At 43.0% G+C, this 22,182-nt stretch overlaps 1 protein-coding gene across 4 annotated transcripts in view; it reads left to right on the top strand.

The window, feature by feature from the left end:
- TNS3 (tensin 3) overlaps nt 1-22,182 on the top strand; it is a 291,409-nt gene that overhangs the window by 134,117 nt on the left and 135,110 nt on the right. For all 4 annotated transcript variants that reach the window (XM_066631418.1, XM_066631417.1, XM_066631419.1 and 1 more), the window contains 3 exons: nt 6,341-6,382; nt 16,071-16,123; nt 20,355-20,526. In XM_066631418.1, the coding sequence (XP_066487515.1) occupies nt 6,341-6,382; nt 16,071-16,123; nt 20,355-20,526 (267 nt within the window). The remainder of the gene's footprint in view (nt 1-6,340; nt 6,383-16,070; nt 16,124-20,354; nt 20,527-22,182) is intronic.

Raw genomic sequence — 22,182 nt, 5'->3', positions numbered from 1 at the left:
CCTTCATACTTGTCCATTGCCTCCAACTTGCTTTAGAAATAAACCAAGTAGTACTTCTAGTCTAGACTTCCCTCATGGGTTTTTAGTCGCTGATCTACTATAGAGCAATCATGGAGAGACCATTTTTTCGTGGAAATACTTCTAATTTTTACCAGAAAATTTAGTGTGTCCTATTGCTTAGTCAGCTTTGCATTTATTCACTTAAAAATATCACACCATAGCTGTAAATGGGAGAAAATGAAGAAACATTGGATATTCATCGACCCCGTATTCTGTAGAAAAGCTTGCAACCCCTGCTCATTGCCCATTTTTGCCTATGGCATGTGATTGTGGGGATTGTGTGTGGGACTTGTGGAGCAGTGTTTCCCTTGAGATCTGGGGTGCAGTGGCTTCTGATTTAAAATTTGGAGGCACACTTCAGTCTTACCCCTCAACAGATGCATTCATGTTTTCTCAATTGGCAGCCAAGAGTGGAGTGGCATTCTGCTTGCAAATACAAGATATCTCAGTTGATAATGTCTGCCAGCATCATTCATTCCCTTTTACCTAGATATTGGAACCCAAGTATTTGGAGAGCATGAAGTGATGAATGCATCCAATGCAATGGCATATCATAGCTCTTTGATATACTAATATGCTATGGCAGAGATTCCCACCTTGGGATACAGGGGGTTGTACTTGATTACCCTCAGATCCGTCCCAGTCTTAACATTTTAAGAATAGAGGACCAGTTTACATTTATTTTCTGAACTCTGGTGTAAAAAGTACTCAAGTTTAAATGGCTAAGTACTCATGTGGTGCTGTCACCTATGAATGACATGAGCATGTTTAAGTGCCCAAGTTCATCATGGGACCATTCAGACGTATGTGCAACTATCAGCTCCTTGATGTTGCTGCTTGGCTTTGAATACCTTTGTGACCTTGATATTTTATAGTGTGTGTGTGTGTGTGTGTGAGAGAGAGAGAGAGAGAGGGGGGGGGCTTCTAGTGACTGTCTGATTCAATCAGTGGCTGCTTCTTTCATCTTGTGACATTTGGCTGCTTTTGAGTTGGCAGTTCATCCTGGAGTTCATCTGGAGTTCTGGAGATGAACTCCATCTGGAGTAGATGGAGTTCATCCTTTGCTTAAAAGCTCTGTTGCAGTTACTAGCCATGCAATGATATTGAAGTAGGTCTAGTTTATCTCGAGCAAAGGGTGCCATTCCTAATCTTGGGCAAACATAGCTGAGTGTGTCACACATGTGCATATGTGACATTCATGCACTCACAGTTGCGAAGTCATTCTTGTAACATTCATCAAAGCGCAACCTTAAGTTCAAAGCTTTCAATGTCATTTCTCAGACCGGCGGACTGTTTCATGGAAAAAAATTGGGTTTTTTGTTTCTTTGAAGCTACAATAGAAATGCTAAGTAAGCAAATCAGTCTAACCAGCCTATCTGGAGTTTTCCTTGGGTGAAACTGCTCCCCCAGTCCCAGAATTCTCTTCAGCTCAAGTAAGTTCCAAGGCAACTTTTTTGCTTTAGTGTTGTCACTGTTGGGTTTTTTTTTATTTAAATTAAGTTGTTGAATTTAACTCTGACATGTAAAGTATGTGTGTATGTGTATTGGCAGCTGCCTGAATGTTAACTACTGCAGTTGTGTGTGCACACACACGTTTGCGTATTCTGCAGCCAAGTCACATCTATATAGTTACACATTTCAGAACAACCTGGTTCATTTGTTTGAGCATGTTAGAAAGCATCTATCTGAGAGAGGAGCATCCAAACATTAAATTCCTTATTCCAAAAGTTTGTAATCTCACATTACAGATGTAATACAGTCACAGTTTGTGTTAAGATGCTACTTTATTAGTAACTTGAATGGCTATTAAAAATGTAGAGGTCTCTGAGAACACAATATGCATACTTTTTGATTTTTTTTTAAACTTATACTGTACTCTTGATTTTTTTTTTAAACTTATACTGTAAAAGTTTTTTTAAACTTTTAAACTTATACTGGACTTGTGTACATTTTTCATGGTGAAACAGTTCTGCTGCTCTTGTATTGTCCTTTGTCTTGCTGAAAGGTTAAATTTAGCATGTTACTTGAGAAGCACATTTTCCTTGGATTTGTGCAAGTTGTATATCAGTCAGTTTGATTTAGTGGATGCATTTTTGGATGAAGAGCATGGAGACCTGAATTCAAATCCCCATTCAACCATGAACTCATTAGTTGACTTCAGACCAGTCATGCTCTTTCAGCCTAAGGGTCACATGAGATATGCCTGTAAGCATGCAACAAAATCCAATGGGGGAGTTGTTTTATTAATCATTAGCATGCTGGGAGAGCTGCAAAATGTGACAAAACCATGGTAGAGGGGGGTGTTAAGTGTTTCCCCCCCACTATAGTCTTGATCCCAATCTTGACCTTGCCATGTGTTATGTTTAGCAAGCAAAAACTTCCATTGGCTTTCAATGAAAGTCTCTTCCTTGTTAAAAACAGCACATGGCAGTGTTGTAATCAGGATCGAAACTATAGCAGGGGCAAAATACTAATGCCCCCTCTACTCAACCACAGTTTTGCCATATTTCACAGTCAAACCCCCCCCCCCAACCGTATGCTGTTGAGTAATAAAACAACCCCTCCATTGGACCTTGTCACACATTTATAGATGTGTCTGATGTGGCTCTAAGCTTGCCTTACAGAGTTGTACGTGAGGACAAAATGGATTATAATCTCCATGAATGCTGTCCTGAAAAACTGAGAGGAAGAGTGAGATGTAAATGTGAGAAACAGAAATAAATAAAAGCATAACAGGGAATGTCTCTTTGTCTATTAGAACATGAATAATGAATTCATTTGGTAGATGTCATTCATCCAACAGTCACAATTCATTCAGACAGTGCTTAGTTATAATCAGATGCCAGGTGCAAAGGAGTGGCAATAGGGTGCAGTTCTCTTGTTGTCTTGTGTGCTCCCTGAGGCATCTGGTGGGCCACTGTGAGTTACAGGAAGTTGCACTAGATGGTCTGTTCCAGCAGGGCTCTTCTTGTGTTCTTAAACAACATTTTTACAACTCCTAATAAATCAACACATCTTATGACTGCTGCATTTTGGCTGCATTTACTTGGCCAAAAGCGCAGCAACTGTGAATACAGGCACATCACAGGTAATAAATTGTCATGATTGTATAGAAGAAATTATAATTTCATTTGGTACTTATATTCATCAAGCCAGCCAATACTTCGTCAGGAAAGCCAACTTTAGGTTTTACTTACATCAAACACAGTGTGACGGCCTAGTTCTTACAACTCATGTAGACACCATTTCATTAGATACATTAGATACATTAAATTGTACTCCTATTGACCAGTATTTTTTAAACTGTGGGTCGGGACGCACTAGGTGGGTTGTGAGCCAAATTCAGGTGGGTCCCCATTCATTTCAATGTTGTTTTTTTTAATATATTAGACTTGATGCTACCATGCATGGTATGTGACTGCATTTGGGGAAATGTTACAGACTTGTACTTTTAACATTCTACTATGTATATGCTTTTAACAATGACAGTAAATGGGACTTACTCCAGGGTAAGTGTGGATAGGATTGCGGCCTAGGATTGTTAAAAATTTTCCTGCTTGATGATGTCACTTCCGGTGGGTCCTGACAGATTGTCATTCTAAAAAGTGGGTCCTGGTACTGAAAGTATGAGAATCACTGGTATACACATTTACCTGAGATGTGAAACAAATTTGGCATACTTGTGAGTGGGCATGCATATGATTGTGTTTTTAGAATATTGACTTATCAAAGTTGACTTCCAGTATTATGTGAATAAATCTTAGGGAGTTATGTGAAAGGCAGGACTATAAAAGCCCTGTAGGATGTGCTACATGGCAAACCTTGATGATGACTTTCAACCTTGTGAATTTTTACTAAGTCAGCTATGGATGGACTTCCCTTTATTTAATCAAATGCCCGTTGGCAACCTTCAGTCTCGAAAGACTAGGGTATCGCGCTCTGAAAGGTGGTTCTGGAACAGCGTCTAGTGTGGCTGAAAAGGCCAATTCGGGAGTGACAATCCCTTCCACACTGGGAGCCCTGGTCTGTCTCCCTGGCTATGGGCCTTCCTTTTTTGCCTAACTGCTGCTTCCTGTGTTGTGCCGACACCGTATGGCGAAGTTGGAGTGTCCTCACCAGTGCGCGAAGCCTGGGTAAAGAAGGTATGTTGGATAGGCTGTTACCCATGCAGCAAATCCGTCCTCTCCACGTCGCTGGAATGGTCCAATGGAAAGGCAGAAGCCAATACGGTTGGTTCCAGCGGCGTCACAGGAGTTGCCAGAGCGTGACTGTGTTCAGCCACGAACTGCCTCAGGGACTCCAGCTCCGGATTTTGCCTCGAGGTTGACTCCTGAAGCCTTTTCCACAACTGGATGTAGCCACAAGGCAGTGGAGGTTTGGGATCAGAGTTTTCCTTCTCTTAGATGAGCTGCCTTTCCAGGCTGACGAGGCTCATCTACCTGTAATCAAATGCCCAGTGGTAAGCTAATTGGGCAGTTGAACGCCCAGAAACGGGTAGATATATAGACTATCCTACACTTAAGGTGCCAGGTTTCGACTTACCTCGTCAGCACTGGAAAACTTTGAATAGGATCCGTACCCTACACAGTGTTTGTCAGGACTTAGTGTTCAAATGGGGGCTAGTATCTTCCCCTAAGTACGATTGCAGGTTCTCCCACCAAACCATGTACCACATTGTGTCTGGCTGCAAACTGAGGGCGTATACTGGCCCATGGTCTGACTTTTTCTATGAAGGTTGCTCTGTCCTTGAATGCCTGCATGACCTGGACATTGACATTTGATCTAGTCTAACTGATCTATAAGTCCGTGTATTATATGCCATACGCTAAATAAATAAATATTTAATCAAAAATATTCAGTGCAAACTGGACTCCCCTTAGATTTTCTTCCCATAGGTCTTGAAGAGGTAAACCTCCAGGTGCCGATCTTGCTTATCTGTTTTGGAAATGTCCAGTGGTGTAGTTTGAATGCAATTTTATAACTGCAACAAAGTAATATTAGGGGTACATCCTGGCAATTTGGAGTATGACACGTAATCATCCTAGCTGAGAGAAGACACAGAAAGATATGAATGTATAATGTTCTCTACGGAGAACTCGTGCAAGGAAAGCGCCCTACAGGTAGACCACAGCTGCGATACAAGGACATCTGCAAGAGGGATCTGAAGGCCTTAGGAGTGGACCTCAACAAGTGGGAAACCCTGGCCTCTGAGCGACCCGCTTGGAGGCAGGCTGTGCAGCATGGCCTTTCCCAGTTTGAAGAGACACTTGGCCAACAGTCTGAGGCTAAGAGGCAAAGAAGGAAGGCCCATAGCCAGGGAGACAGACCAGGGACAGACTGCACTTGCTCCCAGTGTGGAAGGGATTGTCACTCCCGAATTGGCCTTTTCAGCCACACTAGACACTGTTCCAGAACCACCATTCAGAGCGCGATACCATAGTCTTTCGAAACTGAAGGTTGCCAACAGTGGATAATGTTAGGCATAAAAGGTAGTAAGGCTTCTACTTACATCATTTTATGGGGGAAGAATTGGCAATTTTTGCCATTACTCTATACAGGTATCTGCAGCAAGTTCATGTAGAGTGAGTGTGATGTAGTAGTGCATTGTACTTTGGACCAGGAAGATCCTAGTTCAAATAAAGGAAGTCCCCCAGGGCTGGAGCCATCCCTGCCTGCTGTGCCTTTTAATAGCTGACATATGCCCCACCCCCTCACATAGAACCACCAACTGCCTCTGTGAGGAGAAGAAAAGGAAGGAGGTGTATACTGTGTTGTAAATCAAATGCAAGTTGCCTTGTGAGTCTCTTAGGAGGTGGAAAGGCAGGATATAAGTGTCTGGATGGAAAGATAAATAAATCCCGGCTCAGCCATATTGTTCACTTGGATAGCTCTGGGACAAGTTTTTTCTCTTATCCTAATCTACCTACTTCACAGAGATGTTATGTGAATAAAAGGAAATAACTTGATGTATGCTGTACTGAGATCGTTAGAGGAAAAACAGGATAAATGTGATCGAAACCGATGAGCATTACACGTGTCCCCGTTGTACTGCTTTTGACTTTTTATCCGCACAACTTTGATGCAGAACAGCCCTAAGTTACATTATTCCAGTGAATACTCATTTTAGAAGTTCAAAAAAGTTAATTGCCTTATGCTGAGTTGTGTTCGTACTGCTTGGTTGCAAACTAAGAGGATTGCTTATGTCTGAGTAACTGATGGTGGGTAGCAAGGACTCTATGAGGCTTCAGAGAAAACTGACTGTCTCCTTTCTTCTTTGCAGCCGGATCACTCTGTTTCTTTTGAGAACCATGTCTCCAGAACAGTAAGTTTAACACTTTTGTGCTTTGCCAGAATGTTGATTCCACAAACTTGTGCGTTTTTCTATCTTGCTTTGATAGAAATGATTTCTACATAAGGCTTTCCCAAAGGCTGAACAAAAATTTAAAATGTAAGATAAGCCTTGCTGTCAAGTCTGCAATCTAATAAGACAAGGGAAATGAGGCATCAAAAGAAGGGCAGGAGGAAGTCAAGTGACAAAAGTTCAGTAAACTTTTTTTTCCAGGTGCTGCTTAAAAAAAAACTGAACTGGGAGAAGTTCTGATGTCTGGTGGCAGGGCGTTCCAGAGATATACCCCTGCAATACTGAAAATAGACAGAGACCCAAGACTGAAGAGGAAGCTCTTAGTGTAGAAGTACTCAGTGGCATTGCAAGGAGTGTGCAGGCTGCCCCGGTGATGAGCACAGGGGAGGGGGTTACACCACTGTTGGCCACAATTTTTTAACTCTTGGTGTTTTTGAATAATGCTATCTCAGAAGCTAAGCAGGGTCAGGCCTGGTTAGTACTTGGATGGGAGACCGCCTAGGAATACCAGGTGCTGTAGGCTTCTACCATAGTCTTTTGCGACTGAAGGTTGCCAACCATCATGTTATATATCATTCGATGTATATTTAATGCAGAATACAGTGAAACAAACCATGTTGAAATGCCTCTATTCTATCAAACGTTATAGCCAAAATACCAGCAGGGGTGGGATGAAGGTGCATCACCACGCCTACTGCACAGGGCGTTGCCCTGCCCAGTGCATGGGAGGCATTCCATCATGGGGGTGACACGCTAGCCTCCTCTAGTGGGTGACACCTAGTGGTCACTAGTAGTGGAAGTACTTAAAATAGAAGGGACAGAATGAAAGCAGGTGAGGGGAAGCATAAAGAGATAGGACAGAAAAATGTTGAACTCCATCATGTGGAGTGAGATAATGTAGGTCTTTATATTGTAATAGAAATCAGTACTTAAAGAGAAAGGAAGTGAATGAATAATAATAATAATAATAATAATAATAATAATAATAATAATAATAATAATAATAATAATACATGTATTTATATACCTCCTTTCTTGGTCGTCAGATTTCTCAGACTTTATTCAAGGCGGTTTACATGGGCAGGCTGTTCTAAATCCCCGACGGGATTTTTACAATCAAAGAAAGGTTCTATCTTTCAAGAACCCCAACATTTCAGATGGATCTTTTTGATCTGGTATCACATTCTGGCCTCCGATTTCCTCCCACGCAAGCAGCTCCTTCATCTCTCACATGGAGGGCAGCCAAGACGCTTCTTTGCTCACACCAAAGAGCAGGTGGAATAACTCGGCTCAGCTTGTCAGCTGCTTCAAGGTCTCAACATTCATGGTGCCAGTGGCCTCGAACTGGCAACCTGCGGATGTTATCTTCAGGCAAATGTTATCTTCAGGAGGCTCTACCCTCTAGACCAGACCTGCTGCCATAAAATCATAATAATGATGAGCGAGTTGAACCAATGATGAGAGAGAGAACCAAGGAGTTGAAAACACAAGCTGGGTAGCAGAATAAAGAAGTTATGGATGAGAAATTGATAGGTTCAAAACGTGGACATTGGAATAATCAAAACTAAAAACAGTGAGAAATAAACCAATACTTTAGGTTTATAAATAGGAAGGAATGGATTTTTGAAGTATTAAGAATACTGTGAAATTTCTTTACTTTATTTCATCCCTCTTAACTTCCCCCTTTTCCAATTAGGAGGAGAGAGAATGATATTGTCACATTTTTTCTCTTCTGATGTATCAGCCACAGATTGGCCAGTTAGTATCGCCAGTTTAAATGTACATTTAGACATGAGGAGATATAATTTATGGAGCACTATGAAATTAGAAGATAATCTTCTTGGCTTATCTGTCCAAATAAATTTTGAAAACAAGTGAAACCTGAGGTAAATATGTTGATTGTCTTAAGTGCTTCATTTATATTTGGCTGATTTGGAGATTTTTGACTATAACAACAGAAGTCTAGTTCTCTTTGTAGTAAAATGGTGTCTAGGCTGTACCACATCACCTAAAGATCCTCTCTCCCCTCCCTCCATGCTCTGCATATTAAAACCAGCACGTGGGGGGTGGGGTGGGGGAGCTGTGCTGAAACCCTTTCTCTGGTTCTTACTGTATGTGTGTAAGGATTGGGGGGGGGGAGAAGTATAGAGAAGCATTTGAACATGTATGACTTACCTTCAGTCTGAAGTGGGTGCAACCCATGCACACGTTTTGCCACTTCAGTGAAATCTAGGCCCTAGAAGCCTATGGGATTCTTTTGCTAAACCCTTGCAAATAATAAAAATCATCAGTTGACTTTGGTTGGGGTGTGGTGAATTACCTTACCTCAATTGCTGTCTCACCACCAAGGTTTCCCTGTTTCTGATCTCTTTGGACAGATCCAGCTGTTAGGTTCCTGATTTGACATTATGATGCCCATTTAGAACCATAGAAAGCACCCCAGGAAGAAATTTTACCCTTGTGCCATTCCTTTGGAATATGCTCATACAGACTGCACATCCCATGCAAGTCTGTCTCAATGATGGGACCAGCACTAGCTCTAGCAACTTCTCACCTTATGTACAAGAATTGGATGCTCCACAACTACTGGTTCATCTGGTTCCTGTAGATTAAAGCCATGTGGCTTGCCCATTTGTTGCCTGTCTATATGCTTTCAGAGGGTCTGGTTTTGTACAGGAGAGTTGAGAAACAGCAGTTTTCCTAGGTCTGACCTGGGTGCCCTGCTCTTGTCCCTACCACATCAAGTCGGGCTGCCTTTTCAAAATCTTCCTGGAAGTGGTTCTTGCATGTTCTACAAATAATATGGTTAGTATATAGAAAAGGAAGGAATTCTTCACTTTGGTAACTGTTGTGGGGGTGGGGGACTTGGACAGTGTAAAATATAGAGTTGATCAGTAGTTACAGCCCCTCTGACTACTCTTTCATTATCCCTCTTTGCATCACTTGATTCCTCAAGATTTGAGGACTCCTGGCAGGAAACACAAATTGGTTTTGTTGCAGAGTATTTTGTTGGAGGAATTTTGAGGTGGTATTTGTCAACTTTTTGGTTGGTCAGTGACAGTGTGTTGACCAGAAACATTAGGTGCCCTTGAGAAATAATTGCTTGTTGTTTGCTGCTCTTCATAAGGTGGAAAGGAGCACTATTTGATTCTCTGTGACCTCTGAATTTCTGAGATATCACCCAGGAAAAATAAGCCCAAACACGATAAAAAAAAACTTATGGTGTTGGTGGTTTGTTTCTTTAAAAAGTGAAAACTGAGATTCTCAGAGTGGCAAATGCTGTGTGCAGTGGCAGGCTCTTGCATATATACTGTGTGAGTGTAGAATCACACAGCCCTATCTTTTCTCCAGATAGATACAAAAGCAGGTACTTGGGATAATCACACTGCAGTTAGGTAGACTTGAAAAAGAGAACCAGTGTCTCTTCAAAGAGCCAGGAAGGCTCACTTGTCTTTGTGGTGGTAGTAGTAATGACAGCAGGATTTATATGCAATGATCTGCACTAAAAAAGGTCAGAAATATGTGAGGTGGTCAAACCTGGAAGCTTTTCAGAAGTTTGATGGGAGCCTTCAGTATAGCACAGGGTCAACTAATACCCTGCCTAGCAGTGTAGCACTTTGTCTTGGCACTGCCATTATCCATTGTTCACAGCACCTGGTCACTAGGATGGCAGAAATTAAAAACTAGGAGCACTCTCATAGTTTAGTGGCAGAACATAGTCTTGACCTCAATAAGGTCTCAGCATCTTTATTTAAAAAAACAAAACAAAAACCTGAGAAAGACCTCTGCTGAGAACTTTGGAGAGTCACTGTCAGTGGTAGGAAACAGTAGTCAACTGGTGGACAACTGATCTGATGGTTGTAGGCAGCTCAATATTGGAATGAAATTGGAATCTGATGAGCCTGGCACTTTAGCTTTGACCTTGAGGCAGTGCTTAGCCAAGGTACTGGAGAAGCTGACAAAGGAGCTAATGACACCCTATTGCAGTGTTCTCACACATTTAGCACTGAGACCCACTTTTTAGAATGACAGTCTGTCAGGAGCCAGCAGAAGTGATGTCATGGCATAAGAACATAAGAACATAAGAACAGCCCCACTGGATCAGGCCAAGGGCCCATCTAGTCCAGCTTCCTGTATCTCACAGCGGCCCACCAAATGCCACAGGGAGCACACCAGATACAAGAGACCTCATCCTGTTGCCCTCCCCTACATCTGGCATTCTGACTTAACCCATTCCTAAAATCAGGAGGTTGCGCATACACATCATGGCTTGTACCCCATAATGGATTTTTCCTCCAGAAACTTGTCCAATCCCCTTTTAAAGGCGTCTAGGCTAGACGCCAGCACCACATCCTGTGGCAAGGAGTTCCACAGACCGACCACACGCTGAGTAAAGAAATATTTTCTTTTGTCTGTCCTAACCCGCCCAACACTCAATTTTAGTGGATGTCCCCTGGTTCTGGTATTATGTGAGAGTGTAAAGAGCATCTCCCTATCCACTCTGTCCATTCCCTGCATAATTTTGTATGTCTCAATCATGTCCCCCCTCAAGCGTCTCTTTTCTAGGCTGAAGAGGCCCAAACGCCGTAGCCTTTCCTCATAAGGAAGGTGCCCCAGCCCCGTAATCATCTTAGTTGCTCTCTTTTGCACCTTTTCCATTTCCACTATGTCTTTTTTGAGATGCGGCGACCAGAACTGGACACAATACTCCAGGTGTGGCCTTACCATAGATTTGTACAATGGCATTATAATACTAGCCGTTTTGTTCTCAATACCCTTCCTAATGATCCCAAGCATAGAATTGGCCTTCTTCACTGCCGCCGCACATTAGGTCGACACTTTCATCGACCTGTCCACCACCACCCCAAGATCTCTCTCCTGATCTGTCACAGACAGCTCAGAACCCATCAGCCTATATCTAAAGTTTTGATTTTTTGCCCCAATGTGCATGACTTTACACTTACTGACATTGAAGCGCATCTGCCATTTTGCTGCCCATTCTGCCAGTCTGGAGAGATCCTTCTGGAGCTCCTCACAATCACTTCTGGTCTTTACCACTCGGAAAAGTTTGGTATCGTCTGCAAACTTAGCCACTTCACTGCTCAACCCTGTCTCCAGGTCATTTATGAAGAGGTTGAAAAGCACCGGTCCCAGGACAGATCCTTGGGGCACACCGCTTTTCACCTCTCTCCATTGTGAAAATTGCCCATTGACACCCACTCTCTGCTCCCTGGCCTCCAACCAGTTCTCAATCCACGAGAGGACCTGTCCTCTAATTCCCTGATTGTGGAGTTTTTTCAGTAGCCTTTGGTGAGGGACCGTGTCAAACGCCTTCTGAAAGTTCAGATATATAATGTCCACGGGTTCTCCCGCTTCCACATGCCTGTTGACCTTTTCAAAGAATTCTATAAGGTTCGTGAGGCAAGACTTACCCTTACAGAAGCCATGCTGACTCTCCCTCAGCAAGGCCTGTTCGTCTATGTGTTTTGAGATCCTATCTTTGATGAGGCATTCCACCATCTTACCCGGTATGGATGTTAGGCTGACCGGCCTATAGTTTCCCGGGTCCCCCCTCTTTCCCTTTTTAAAAATAGGCGTGACATTTGCTATCCTCCAATCTTCTGGCACCGTGGCCGTTTTGAGGGACAAGTTGCATACCTTAGTCAAGAGATCTGCAACTTCATTCTTCAATTCCTTAATAACTCTTGGGTGGATGCCATCAGGGCCCGGTGACTTATTGTCCGGGCCCGGTGACTTATTGACCAAAAGTGACATCATCAAGCAGGAAAATTTTTCACAATCCTAGGCTACAATCCTACCCACACTTACCCAGGAGTAAGTCCCATTGACTATCATTGTTAAAGGAATATATGTGGTAGCCTGTTAAAAGTACAGGTCTGTAACATTTCCCCAAATGCAGTCACATCACGATAGCATCAAGTCTAATATATTAAAAATGAAATATTGAAATGAATGGGGACCCACCTGAAATTGGTTCATGACCCACAGTTTGAGAAACACTGCCCTAATGGATTTAGAATATGTTTCTGAATAGGCAACTCTACTCTTGCTTGCAATACCCTTTTGTAATAACTTCCTGATGGAAGGAGCCAAGGTGAGGCTTCTCCTGCCCCCACTTTGTATGTCAGTGTGACAAAAAGAGCACGTTTTAACAGCTCTAAGTGGGACCAAAAAAAAAAAAAGTTGATTTGAAACGGAGACTAAAGTGAAGAAGCTGGGTAACAGCAAACCAAGACCCAAAGACCTTGGGGCGCAGACCTTCTCTCGGGAAATTGAAGTACCCTGTTACTGCTTTAAAAGAGTGCTCTGCTATCAACTTCCATCCGGTGCTCAATCCATATACAGGTATCCTCTGGTATCCGCAGATCCAGTACCTGCAGTTTCACTTATCTTTACTTCTCCACACCCCACTGCACCCGTAACCTTCATTTTTATTCTTGCCAATACTGGTAGGGAGGCACAGGCAGAGCTTCCTGCTTCCTGAACGTTTGCTGAGTCACCCCTTCTAGTGTGCAGGCTGCCTGCCTGCTTGTCATCTGTAAGCTTCATGCCTCTAAAAACAAGCGACATTCATTCTTGGGGCTATGCATAAGAATAAAAACAAAATTAATGGGTGTGGGGGGCACAGAGATAGGGTTCCCCCATATCCATGGTTTCTGTAGCTACGGGGGCTCTGGAATGTATCCCATGCAGGTATGGGAGGGAATGCCTGTATTTGTAAATAAAGAACTTGGGTGGTGCTGTTATTCTGGAACTTCACACTACTCAGGGAAAGAGATGGGCTTATAACAGTATACTTATAGAGTATCCTATTAGTCAGCAGATTTAGCTCATTGAAAGTATCTGAAAACATATTTGTCTATTGTACTTTGCATGGATCATTGAAGAAGGTAATAAGCATTAATAAGCATTAAGGTAATAAAAGTTTCAGTGTACAGGCTTCATCTCTTTCCAATGAATGGGGCCCATGAAGATTGCCTTGCCAGAGGGAGGCCCCCCAAATCCTGGAGGTGACACTGTGAAGATGGAATGACTTGCGTTTGAAATATAATGACCTGCTCTTTTAATTTCTGTTTATGCCTATGTGCAAAAGGGGCGGGGGTGTGAATTTGACCTTGGTTTGTCTAATAAGCAACTAGAGCAAACAAGAAAACCTCAGAAGTTTTCAAACATGGTACAAAGAAGCAAACAGCTCTCAACTAACAATGGAAAATAGCCTGTAATTATGTTACAGAGATTATCTTGTGAATTATTTTTGTTGTTATTGCATTCAGAGGCAGCCTTTGTAACTGTTCATTCAACTGGAGAAGCTTAGGAGGAAATACTTGTTTCTATGTAGCTAGATATGTGTAGTTTGGGTCAAGAGGGTGGATGAAAAGGAAAGAAAGTGCCCTGCATGTTTAATTGACTGGAAGTTTGGTGACCTCATCGTTTACTGAGCGTTTCTTCCCAGGGTTTGAAATAGCAGAAAATGCCAAAATGTTTGTCTATGAACTTTTAAACAATGAAAATGGAAAGCCCTCATCCCACCCTTTCATGAAAAAGAAATATGCTAAGTATACAAACTACAGGTGGCAAAGAAAATTGGTGGCACTTCTAGCACATGAATGAATGGCAGTGGCTTTCCAAGCCGGTGGGATCTTTATAGCCAATTGCTCTTGATTGTGAATTAATGACAGAACTGGAAAGGAAGCCATAGTTTTCCCTTGCTGTCCATTCTACCCTGAACCTCTTCCATAACATCTACATGGATGCACCTCTCTCTCTCTCTCTCCTTATTCCTTCTTAAAACTTTTCCAGTTTTTCTTTTAGCTCAGCCCTTTGTATTCACCACCCACGGAACACATAACACCATGTTCTGTACTTATGCCATACCAAAGCAGTGTTCATCCGATTGATTCAACCTATACCCAAGTTATCAATGTCCATAGTAGTACTTTATGGAGTAACTAGTGACAGACAAAGCTGCTCTCATGCTGATTCCCTGCTTCCCAAAGGGGAAAAAAGTCTTACCTTGAGAGAAAAGTATTCAGGGGTGTCAAACACAAGGCCCGCAGGCCCTATGTGAGCCACAGAAGTTCTTTATCGAGCCTTTGTAATAGTTGAGCTCTCCCAGCACTTCAACCAGTTACTCTCAGCTGCTGAGCTGCAAAGTGACACTTTGGCGGAGCTGCCCACATGATTATTGGGCTCTCCCAGTGATGCCTCTTCAGCAACACTGTTTCTGTTGAGGCGCTGGGAAGGAGGAATGGAAGGAGGCTTCAGAAGGTGAGGAACAGTACAGGGGGTGAGGAGACAGGCCAAGAAGGGTGAGAAAGGGAAAAGCTGCAAGTGTACTGGGAGAGACCAATTATCTTGTGGGCCACACTTTCAACTGCACTACTTTTGCCAAGGCATTACTTTGCAGAACAACTTGGAAGAAGTGGCAGTGCTAAAAGTGTGGCCCATGTGATAACTGGGCTCTCCAAAATACTGAAAGTATGATCAAGACTTGCATACATTTTCTTCTGCTGTTTGCAGCAAATGAGTTCCTAAGTGAGAAAAAATGTGCTTATTTGTAGTTATCACCTGCTTAATGATGTCACTTCCTGTTTAATGACATCACTTCCAGTCCTCAGCAGACACCATAAATGCTATTCAGCCTGCTGTATGAAACTAGTTTGACACCTCTGTTTTAGATGATGGAGAGTGGGAGAGGGCTTGCATGGCTTCTCCTTGGCTGCAAATGATGCAGTATGCTTTTCATTCACTACCAAGGATCATAGGGCTTCTGGCCTCCGGAAATGATACACAGAACATCATTTGCAGCCTTGTGGAGCTCCTTCTGCCCTCTACTATCTATTACTCCCCTCCGCCTTTCTGAAGGTAAGGCCTTGTGGAGCTCTTCCTGCCCTCTGCTATCTGTTACTCCCCTCCCCCTTTCTGAAGGTAAGGGGAGACTGGCAGGAATGCAAGCCTTCTTTTGGAATCGGGCCCAACTTAAAAATGGGGCCAGCTAATTCAAGCAGGGGGATTTTGCATTTTTAATTACATGACCCACCAGTATGAGTCCATCCAAACGTTCTTCCTGCATGCAGTCATGTGCCCATAGATGAGGAACAGAGCAGGTGGGTATGAGCTGACACAACTTCCCTCCTTCTTCCAGCAGCACTTGAACCTGCCCGCCTGCCCTCATCCCTTCCATTACCAGAACACGCTGCACAGCTTCTCTCCTCTACATTTCCTTTTCAAATGAACAGAAGTAGAGCAGGCTGCTTTCATTCATTGCAATCAGAAGCTGCAGCAGCATTTGTTTTCCAGCTTGCTCTCAGCACAGTGGAAGAAGAGTGAAGCCCCCAGTGGAATGGCAGATTGGGGAGGGTGGCGGACAGATAACTGGAGGCTTGTCCACTTGCCGCCCCTCCAAGGCTGCTCCAGTTGACTGTTTCAAGTTGCTTCATGGCGGGGCTGGCCCTGCATCAGAAGGCATGGTGACATGAGTGAAGGTGTACACATGTTCATATCTGTGGTTTCAGTTTATTTAAAAATACTGTCCCAGGGATTTTGAAATTGCCTCCAAACATATAAATAAAGCCACAATGATTTTCTTGAGGCAAGAAAGCTAATTGCGTCTTTGTTTTGTTTTTAGACTTCCAACAGTTTTTTGAAAAGCTCATCTTTCTGTTGTGACAAACTATCTGAGTAAGTACTTCCTGAAATGTTGTTCCTTATTACTGGATAAGACTTTTGAGAGAGAGGTTTACATGCCTGTTTGAAGGTTGCATCAGAATTCTTGAGGTTGTCTGTAAAAGTCAGAGTTCATTAATTTTGAATTCTACAGCAGTGAAGACAGCCTTTCATTCCACATTCCCTTGTTGATATAGGCAGTAAGAACTAATTTCCCCGCCTCTTTCTAGGAAAGCTGGCAGAAGTTGCCTGGCTAACCAACCAGTGATTCCCATGTTTAATTTTTGTGCTGTTTTTTGTACATTACCTATCTCTGCTGAAAGGTGAAGGGAAAAATATAGCAAAATTTATCAGATTGCTTGAGGCTTTCTTTACACCCAAAAAAGGCATTAGGGCAACTATAATTGCACCCATATGAAAAGTGGTTTGTGTGAGGGGGTGGTTTTATGGTGGATTGAGGATGCAAGATCGGTCTACTGAGCTACTACCAGCAAACAACTTGCAATGGGGAGCAGCCCCAAAAATTGATTGATATTTATTTCCAATATTTCTGCTCTGCTTTTCAGTGGTGTAGGCATCCCAGAGCAGTTTACATCAAAGAGGCAATGAGCACTTTACAATGGTAAAGTGTTAAGGCAATGAAAATAGACCTTCAGACCCATAAAAACCCTAAACAAAATAGCATGACACAGCAGCATTAAAATTACAGTATAGTGTTAAAAGCTCTCAGGATTAAAAACAATGTTCAACTTCCACTGAAAAGTCAGAACACTCCCCCCCCCCCCCCCCAGAAAATCAGGCTGCTGTGGTCTTTAAATCATGTGCCTGCTGGCTGTTTCTTCCAAGATAAATGGGGCCAAGCATCAGAGTTGAAAAGATGTTTCAGATTTTGTTCATGTTAAATCCAGTCTTCTGGTGTGGAGACTGGAGCTATGTTTTTCATCATTATTTCTAGGTGGTTCTGAGATTTATCAGAAGCATATCAGAGAAGAAAAGTAGGCAGACAGGCATCCCTAAGGACAACTTTGTCTTTGCTGTCAGTCTGTTAAACACCCTCTGGGGATGTGTTTAGTTCTCTCATTGTACAATGAGACTCAGGAGGCTGAATCAGTGCCTTAGGTTGTGCAAATACTCCCTGGGAAATGGCTCTTGCTGTATGGAAACTAATTTGGCTTCCATGAAAATTCTCAGATGTTTCTCCTTTGGAGGAACCCTGAAATCTATTTTGAATGTGACTTGTTTCAAAATGTTGGTGTCGACTTGAATAATTTGGCCTTGATATTTGACACTTCATCTGGGTCTGTGAACTGACTTGATTTTTACCATGGGTCAGAGTGACATTTTTTTTATGTGGCACAGCTTGTCTTGGCCTGTGTCACTTCAGGCTGTGAGGTAATGTCAATACATTACCCCACTGCCTGAAGTGGCACAGGCCAAGACAAGCTGTGCCACATAAAAATCATGTCACTGATTTGATTTGAATATATTTGAATACTTCCTCTATATTATCAAAAATACCAGTCTAACCTGTGAGGAGAAGGCCATAACCAGTTCTTCCCAAATTTAACTCTCACGAAGCCCTGCCCTGCTGTCAGCACAAAGCTTGGCACCTGGAAGTAAGTAGCAGTGCTGCATCATGCGTAATGCGATTATGTCAGTGCCATTTACTTTTGGGTTCCAAATGACAACGGGACCCTGAAAATGGCAGTAAGAGGTTCAGGGCAGGTGGTTGGGCCATTCCGGTAGCGTAAACCTTGTACACCAATCCTGCTGAGTCTCTGCTCCACAGTCTTCTGAGTTTTCTGTGGTTGCAGTGCAGGGCAGCGAGCGACCCACAATGCCCCTCAGCACTCATTGTGATGCATCGCAGCACACACTTTGAGAACCCCTGATCTAGCCTTTTGTTAGATGTATTACCGTATTTTTCGCTCCATAAGACGCACCTGACCATAAGACGCACCTAGTTTTTAGAGGAGGAAAACAGGAAAAAAATATTCTGAACCAAATAGTGTAATAAAATATTTAATAAACTATAACAGAATAACATTTGAACCATGTAAAGTGAACAGCAGTCAACGGTGGCATTAAGAACCATTATCACTGTCATTAACAAATGGAGAGACTTAAAGGTTTGAGTACTCTAGTTTTCTGGAAACCCCAAGAACTCATCATCATTAGAGTCAGAATTTTTGAAGCTCACAAAAGCAGGTGCACACAAATAGGGGATCACATTATCTTTCTGCTACAATGGTGTTCTGCCAAATCCCAATCCATTGGGCCTTGTGCCCGCTTAAGGCTGATCAGTCCCCCTTGTGCAACTCACCAGTGCAGCAAGCAAAAGTGAGTCCAGTTCCAGTCCACAGATGCCAAGTAAATCAGTCCCATCAATCAGAGTTGCCAAATCAGAGTCCAGAACCAATAAGCCAAATTACAGTCCGAGGTCAGTCAAATCCATCAGGGTATCCAAGTCCAGTCACAATCCACAGTCAGATTCCAAATTCAATAAACCCAGTCAGTCTCCTCTCCTACCTCCAACCTGCACTCCTTCAAAACCCACAAACCCTTTCTGCCTCAGGTACTCCTTATATCCCTGAGGGCCCTATTGCCTTCCAGTGGCTGCAGCTGTGCAGCACACTCTGCTGAATGCCCAGGCCTTACCCTTAAAGGGGCCACTGCTGACACTACATCTACCTCCTCGCCAGTTCTTCCGTGATTCCAATACAAATGAACAAGTGGAAAGTCCAACCACAACTTGAATTCTAAAGACACAACCAACCTCTGGATTTTTGGTGAGAACCGAGCCTTACCCGGGGCTTGTGCAATAAGCAAACACTGGCATTCTGACCAAGGAGACAGTTTTTTCTTTGTGATGGGGGGGGCTTACATTCAGATGCTGGATGAGGTGAGTGAAAGCGCCCCTCCTCTGCTGTGTGAGTGTGTGTGGGGGGGCAGAGCATCTGTGTGTGTAAGAGAAGGGGGCAGCCTGTGTGTGAGAGAGAGGGGGGAAAGTGTTTGTGTTGCAGAGAAGTTGTGATGCTCCAGGCTTGGGGTGGGGGGAAAGAGAAGCTGTGATGCTCCAGGTTTGGGGGGCGGAAGAGAGAAGCTGTGATGCTCCAGGCTTGGGGGGCGGAAGAGAGAAGCTGTGATGCTCCAGGCTTGGGGGGAGAGAGGATGTGATGCTCCAGGCTTGGGGTGGGGGGGAAAGAGAGGCTGTGATGCTCCAGGCTTGGGGGGGGGAGAGAGAGGCTTTCCTGGGAGTAAGCACCCCTGACTCTAATGGGACTTACTTCAGAGTAGGCATGCACAGGATTGGGCAGCGAGACTGCCACCCCACCCAAGCTTTCCTGGGAGTGAGCCCCACTGACTCTGAGACTTACTTCTGAGTAGCCTCTGACTGCCCCGGGAAGCAGAGCAGAGCAAGCGGGCAGGGGGCAGGGCCAGGGCTGGGGCGGAGTTTTTTTTGTTTTTTTTTGCAGTATTCGCTCCATAAGACGCACACACTTCCCCCCCCCACATTTTTTTGGGGGAAAAGTGCGTCTTATGTAGCGAAAAATACGGTAGTTTTCTATGCGCAAGGAAGATTTATTTATTTTTTTAGGGGAGCTTTCAACTATCCACCTTTTTTCTGCAGTCTGAAGTAATACAGGCCAGCAAGATTGTACCAGGTAACTCAAGAAACAGTTCTGCAGTGATTGGAAAGCTGGATTGTTGGAAAGTTGGATTGGACTGCTAAAGAGACCTGGGTTCAAATCCATAGTTTGGGTTCAAATCCAAGAAGTTAAACTTCATGTTTAAAGTTCACTGGATAATCTTTGGGCTAGTTTCAACCCAACTTTTTTTTTACAAGTTTGTTAGGATAAAATGGAATGTTGGGGAAAAGGAAAGAAACTACCTATACCATCCTGAAAAAGGACAGGGTTAAAATTGGCGTTCTTGGCTTTTACTTCTAGGATTAGGAGTGAGGCCAATGTCATGGCAGAATGCCACCTGGACTTAATGCTGTTGCCTGTTGATTTTGTATGGAGTACAGTGCTGAACTTTTTTTTGGATGACTGCCAAGTTGGTTAATGGACTATGAATACACTTTTTCATTGGGTTGTGAACTGGAATTTGAATGAAAGTATCTGAAACAGTAAATATTGGCTAAACCCCTTGTTTTTAGTCTGAGATAACTTCTGCTCATTAACTTTCTATTTTTCCCCTCTAATTCTTTTCCTCCCAAACTGTCATGTCCTATCTTCTACAGAAGTGCAGACTTTGATCACATTATGGAGGAAGGTTATGAACTAGACCTGACTTACATCACCGAGCGAATCATTGCTGTATCCTTCCCAGCCAGCTGCTCTGAGGAAACGTACCAGAACAATCTTCAGGATGTAACACGCATGCTTAAATCCAAACATGGGGACAACTATCTGGTAAGGACAGATGCATTTCCTGTGACTGCAAATGACATCTGCTCGATTACTTATTCATTCTGGTCTGTTAAGTCATGGGGCCTAATCATATGCTACGTTGTTAGGGATACACTAAAGTTGTTCTAGGCATATACCTACAAATGTAAATCATGAATGCAACAGGTATGTGGGCCATGCAGATATACTTGGATCGCTCATATCTCCCCATTGCTAGATGGGTTACCCAGTTATTCGAGTCAATACTATAGATTTTTGCTTTTATCAGACTTGAATTCTGATGTAATGTGCAGGGTTGCTAAATTCTTAACGGCTGAAATAAATATTAGAAGAAAGAGGGTAGATCGTGGATTTTTGTGGCTATATACAGGAAAGTTTCGATGGGGTTGTATGCATATACAGATAAATTTATGGATGGTAATCATAGTTTTATTTTCTATGTTTTTATTACATTATGGATTATTATGGATTTATAGAATTACAGGTGGAGCCTGTTTATCAGTGGAATTTTCATCCACGGATCTGGCTGAACACAGGTCCCCTGGATCTGCATGGAGCCAGATTTGGCCCTATCTGAGCCCTCTGGAGGCTCTTCTGAGGCCGTGGAGGCTACGTGCATGGGTCTCAGAAAGGCCTCCAGAGGTCCTTGTAGGGCACTTCCAGTTTTTGCCTGAAAACCAGAAGTACCCTTATAGGGCCTCTGTAGGCCGTTCTGAGGCCCATGGAGGCTGCACACAGCCTTCACGGGCCTCAGAACAGCTCCGGTCACGACCAGAGCAAGGCTCCAGTTGTGTTTGGAGCCCAGTGGACCCTGAAATCCATGCAATTTGATTTCATGCGGAATTCGGTGTCCACGAGGGAGCCAGGAATGGAACCCTCACGGATAACAAGGGTCCACCTGTATTTAATATTATTATTTAGAGTAAATTCTTGGTGGTGGGATTTTACGTATTTTAATTTTAAATTCCTAATTCTAAATTTTAGGGGATATTATTAAACATGTTTAGACTTTTATGATGTATAGTTTGTGCATGATGTTCATGATGGTCTGTATTGATTTTTTTTATGCTGGTCTGAGACTATAATAAAGATTCTGAATCTGAGTGTTTTCATTTGCATTTTTTCAAAATCTTCAAGCCTGAAATGGAAATGGATAAATAGATCAGAGCACTATCCATGGCAATAAGCTGAATTGTCCATAGTTGTCCACAACCATACTTGGGACTTTCTTTGGATCATCCAAATCAATTTCATTGGCCACAGATTACTCTTGGTGAATTACAAAAACAGAACAATAGGAATGGTCACATATTTACATTTGGGGCCAAGGGCAAGGGCAGGTAAACAGGAAAAATTGTGCCCAGATATATTGGTAGCCACACAACTTCACAACATTTTATAAATGAAACTTTGCATAGCTTGAATTCTTACCCTATTCCACCTTGCACAACAAAGGAATCATCAGACTCTGGGACTTTATTAACTTGGGTTGAAGTAAACAAAAGAAACAGAGAAACAACCTAGGGAGAGTATATTTGGGCACAGCCCAGCCAAAAATAAACATCAACATCATTGATTTCAAAGGGAGACACATTTGTCCTGTTTCCCAGTCCTATTGAAATAGGACCTATGGAAACCCCTGCCCTATTGAAATTTGTC

This window comes from Tiliqua scincoides, chromosome 5 (genome assembly GCF_035046505.1).
Source record: "Tiliqua scincoides isolate rTilSci1 chromosome 5, rTilSci1.hap2, whole genome shotgun sequence".
Lineage (NCBI taxonomy): Eukaryota > Metazoa > Chordata > Lepidosauria > Squamata > Scincidae > Tiliqua > Tiliqua scincoides.
This window is presented reverse-complemented; position numbering and strand designations above follow the sequence as displayed.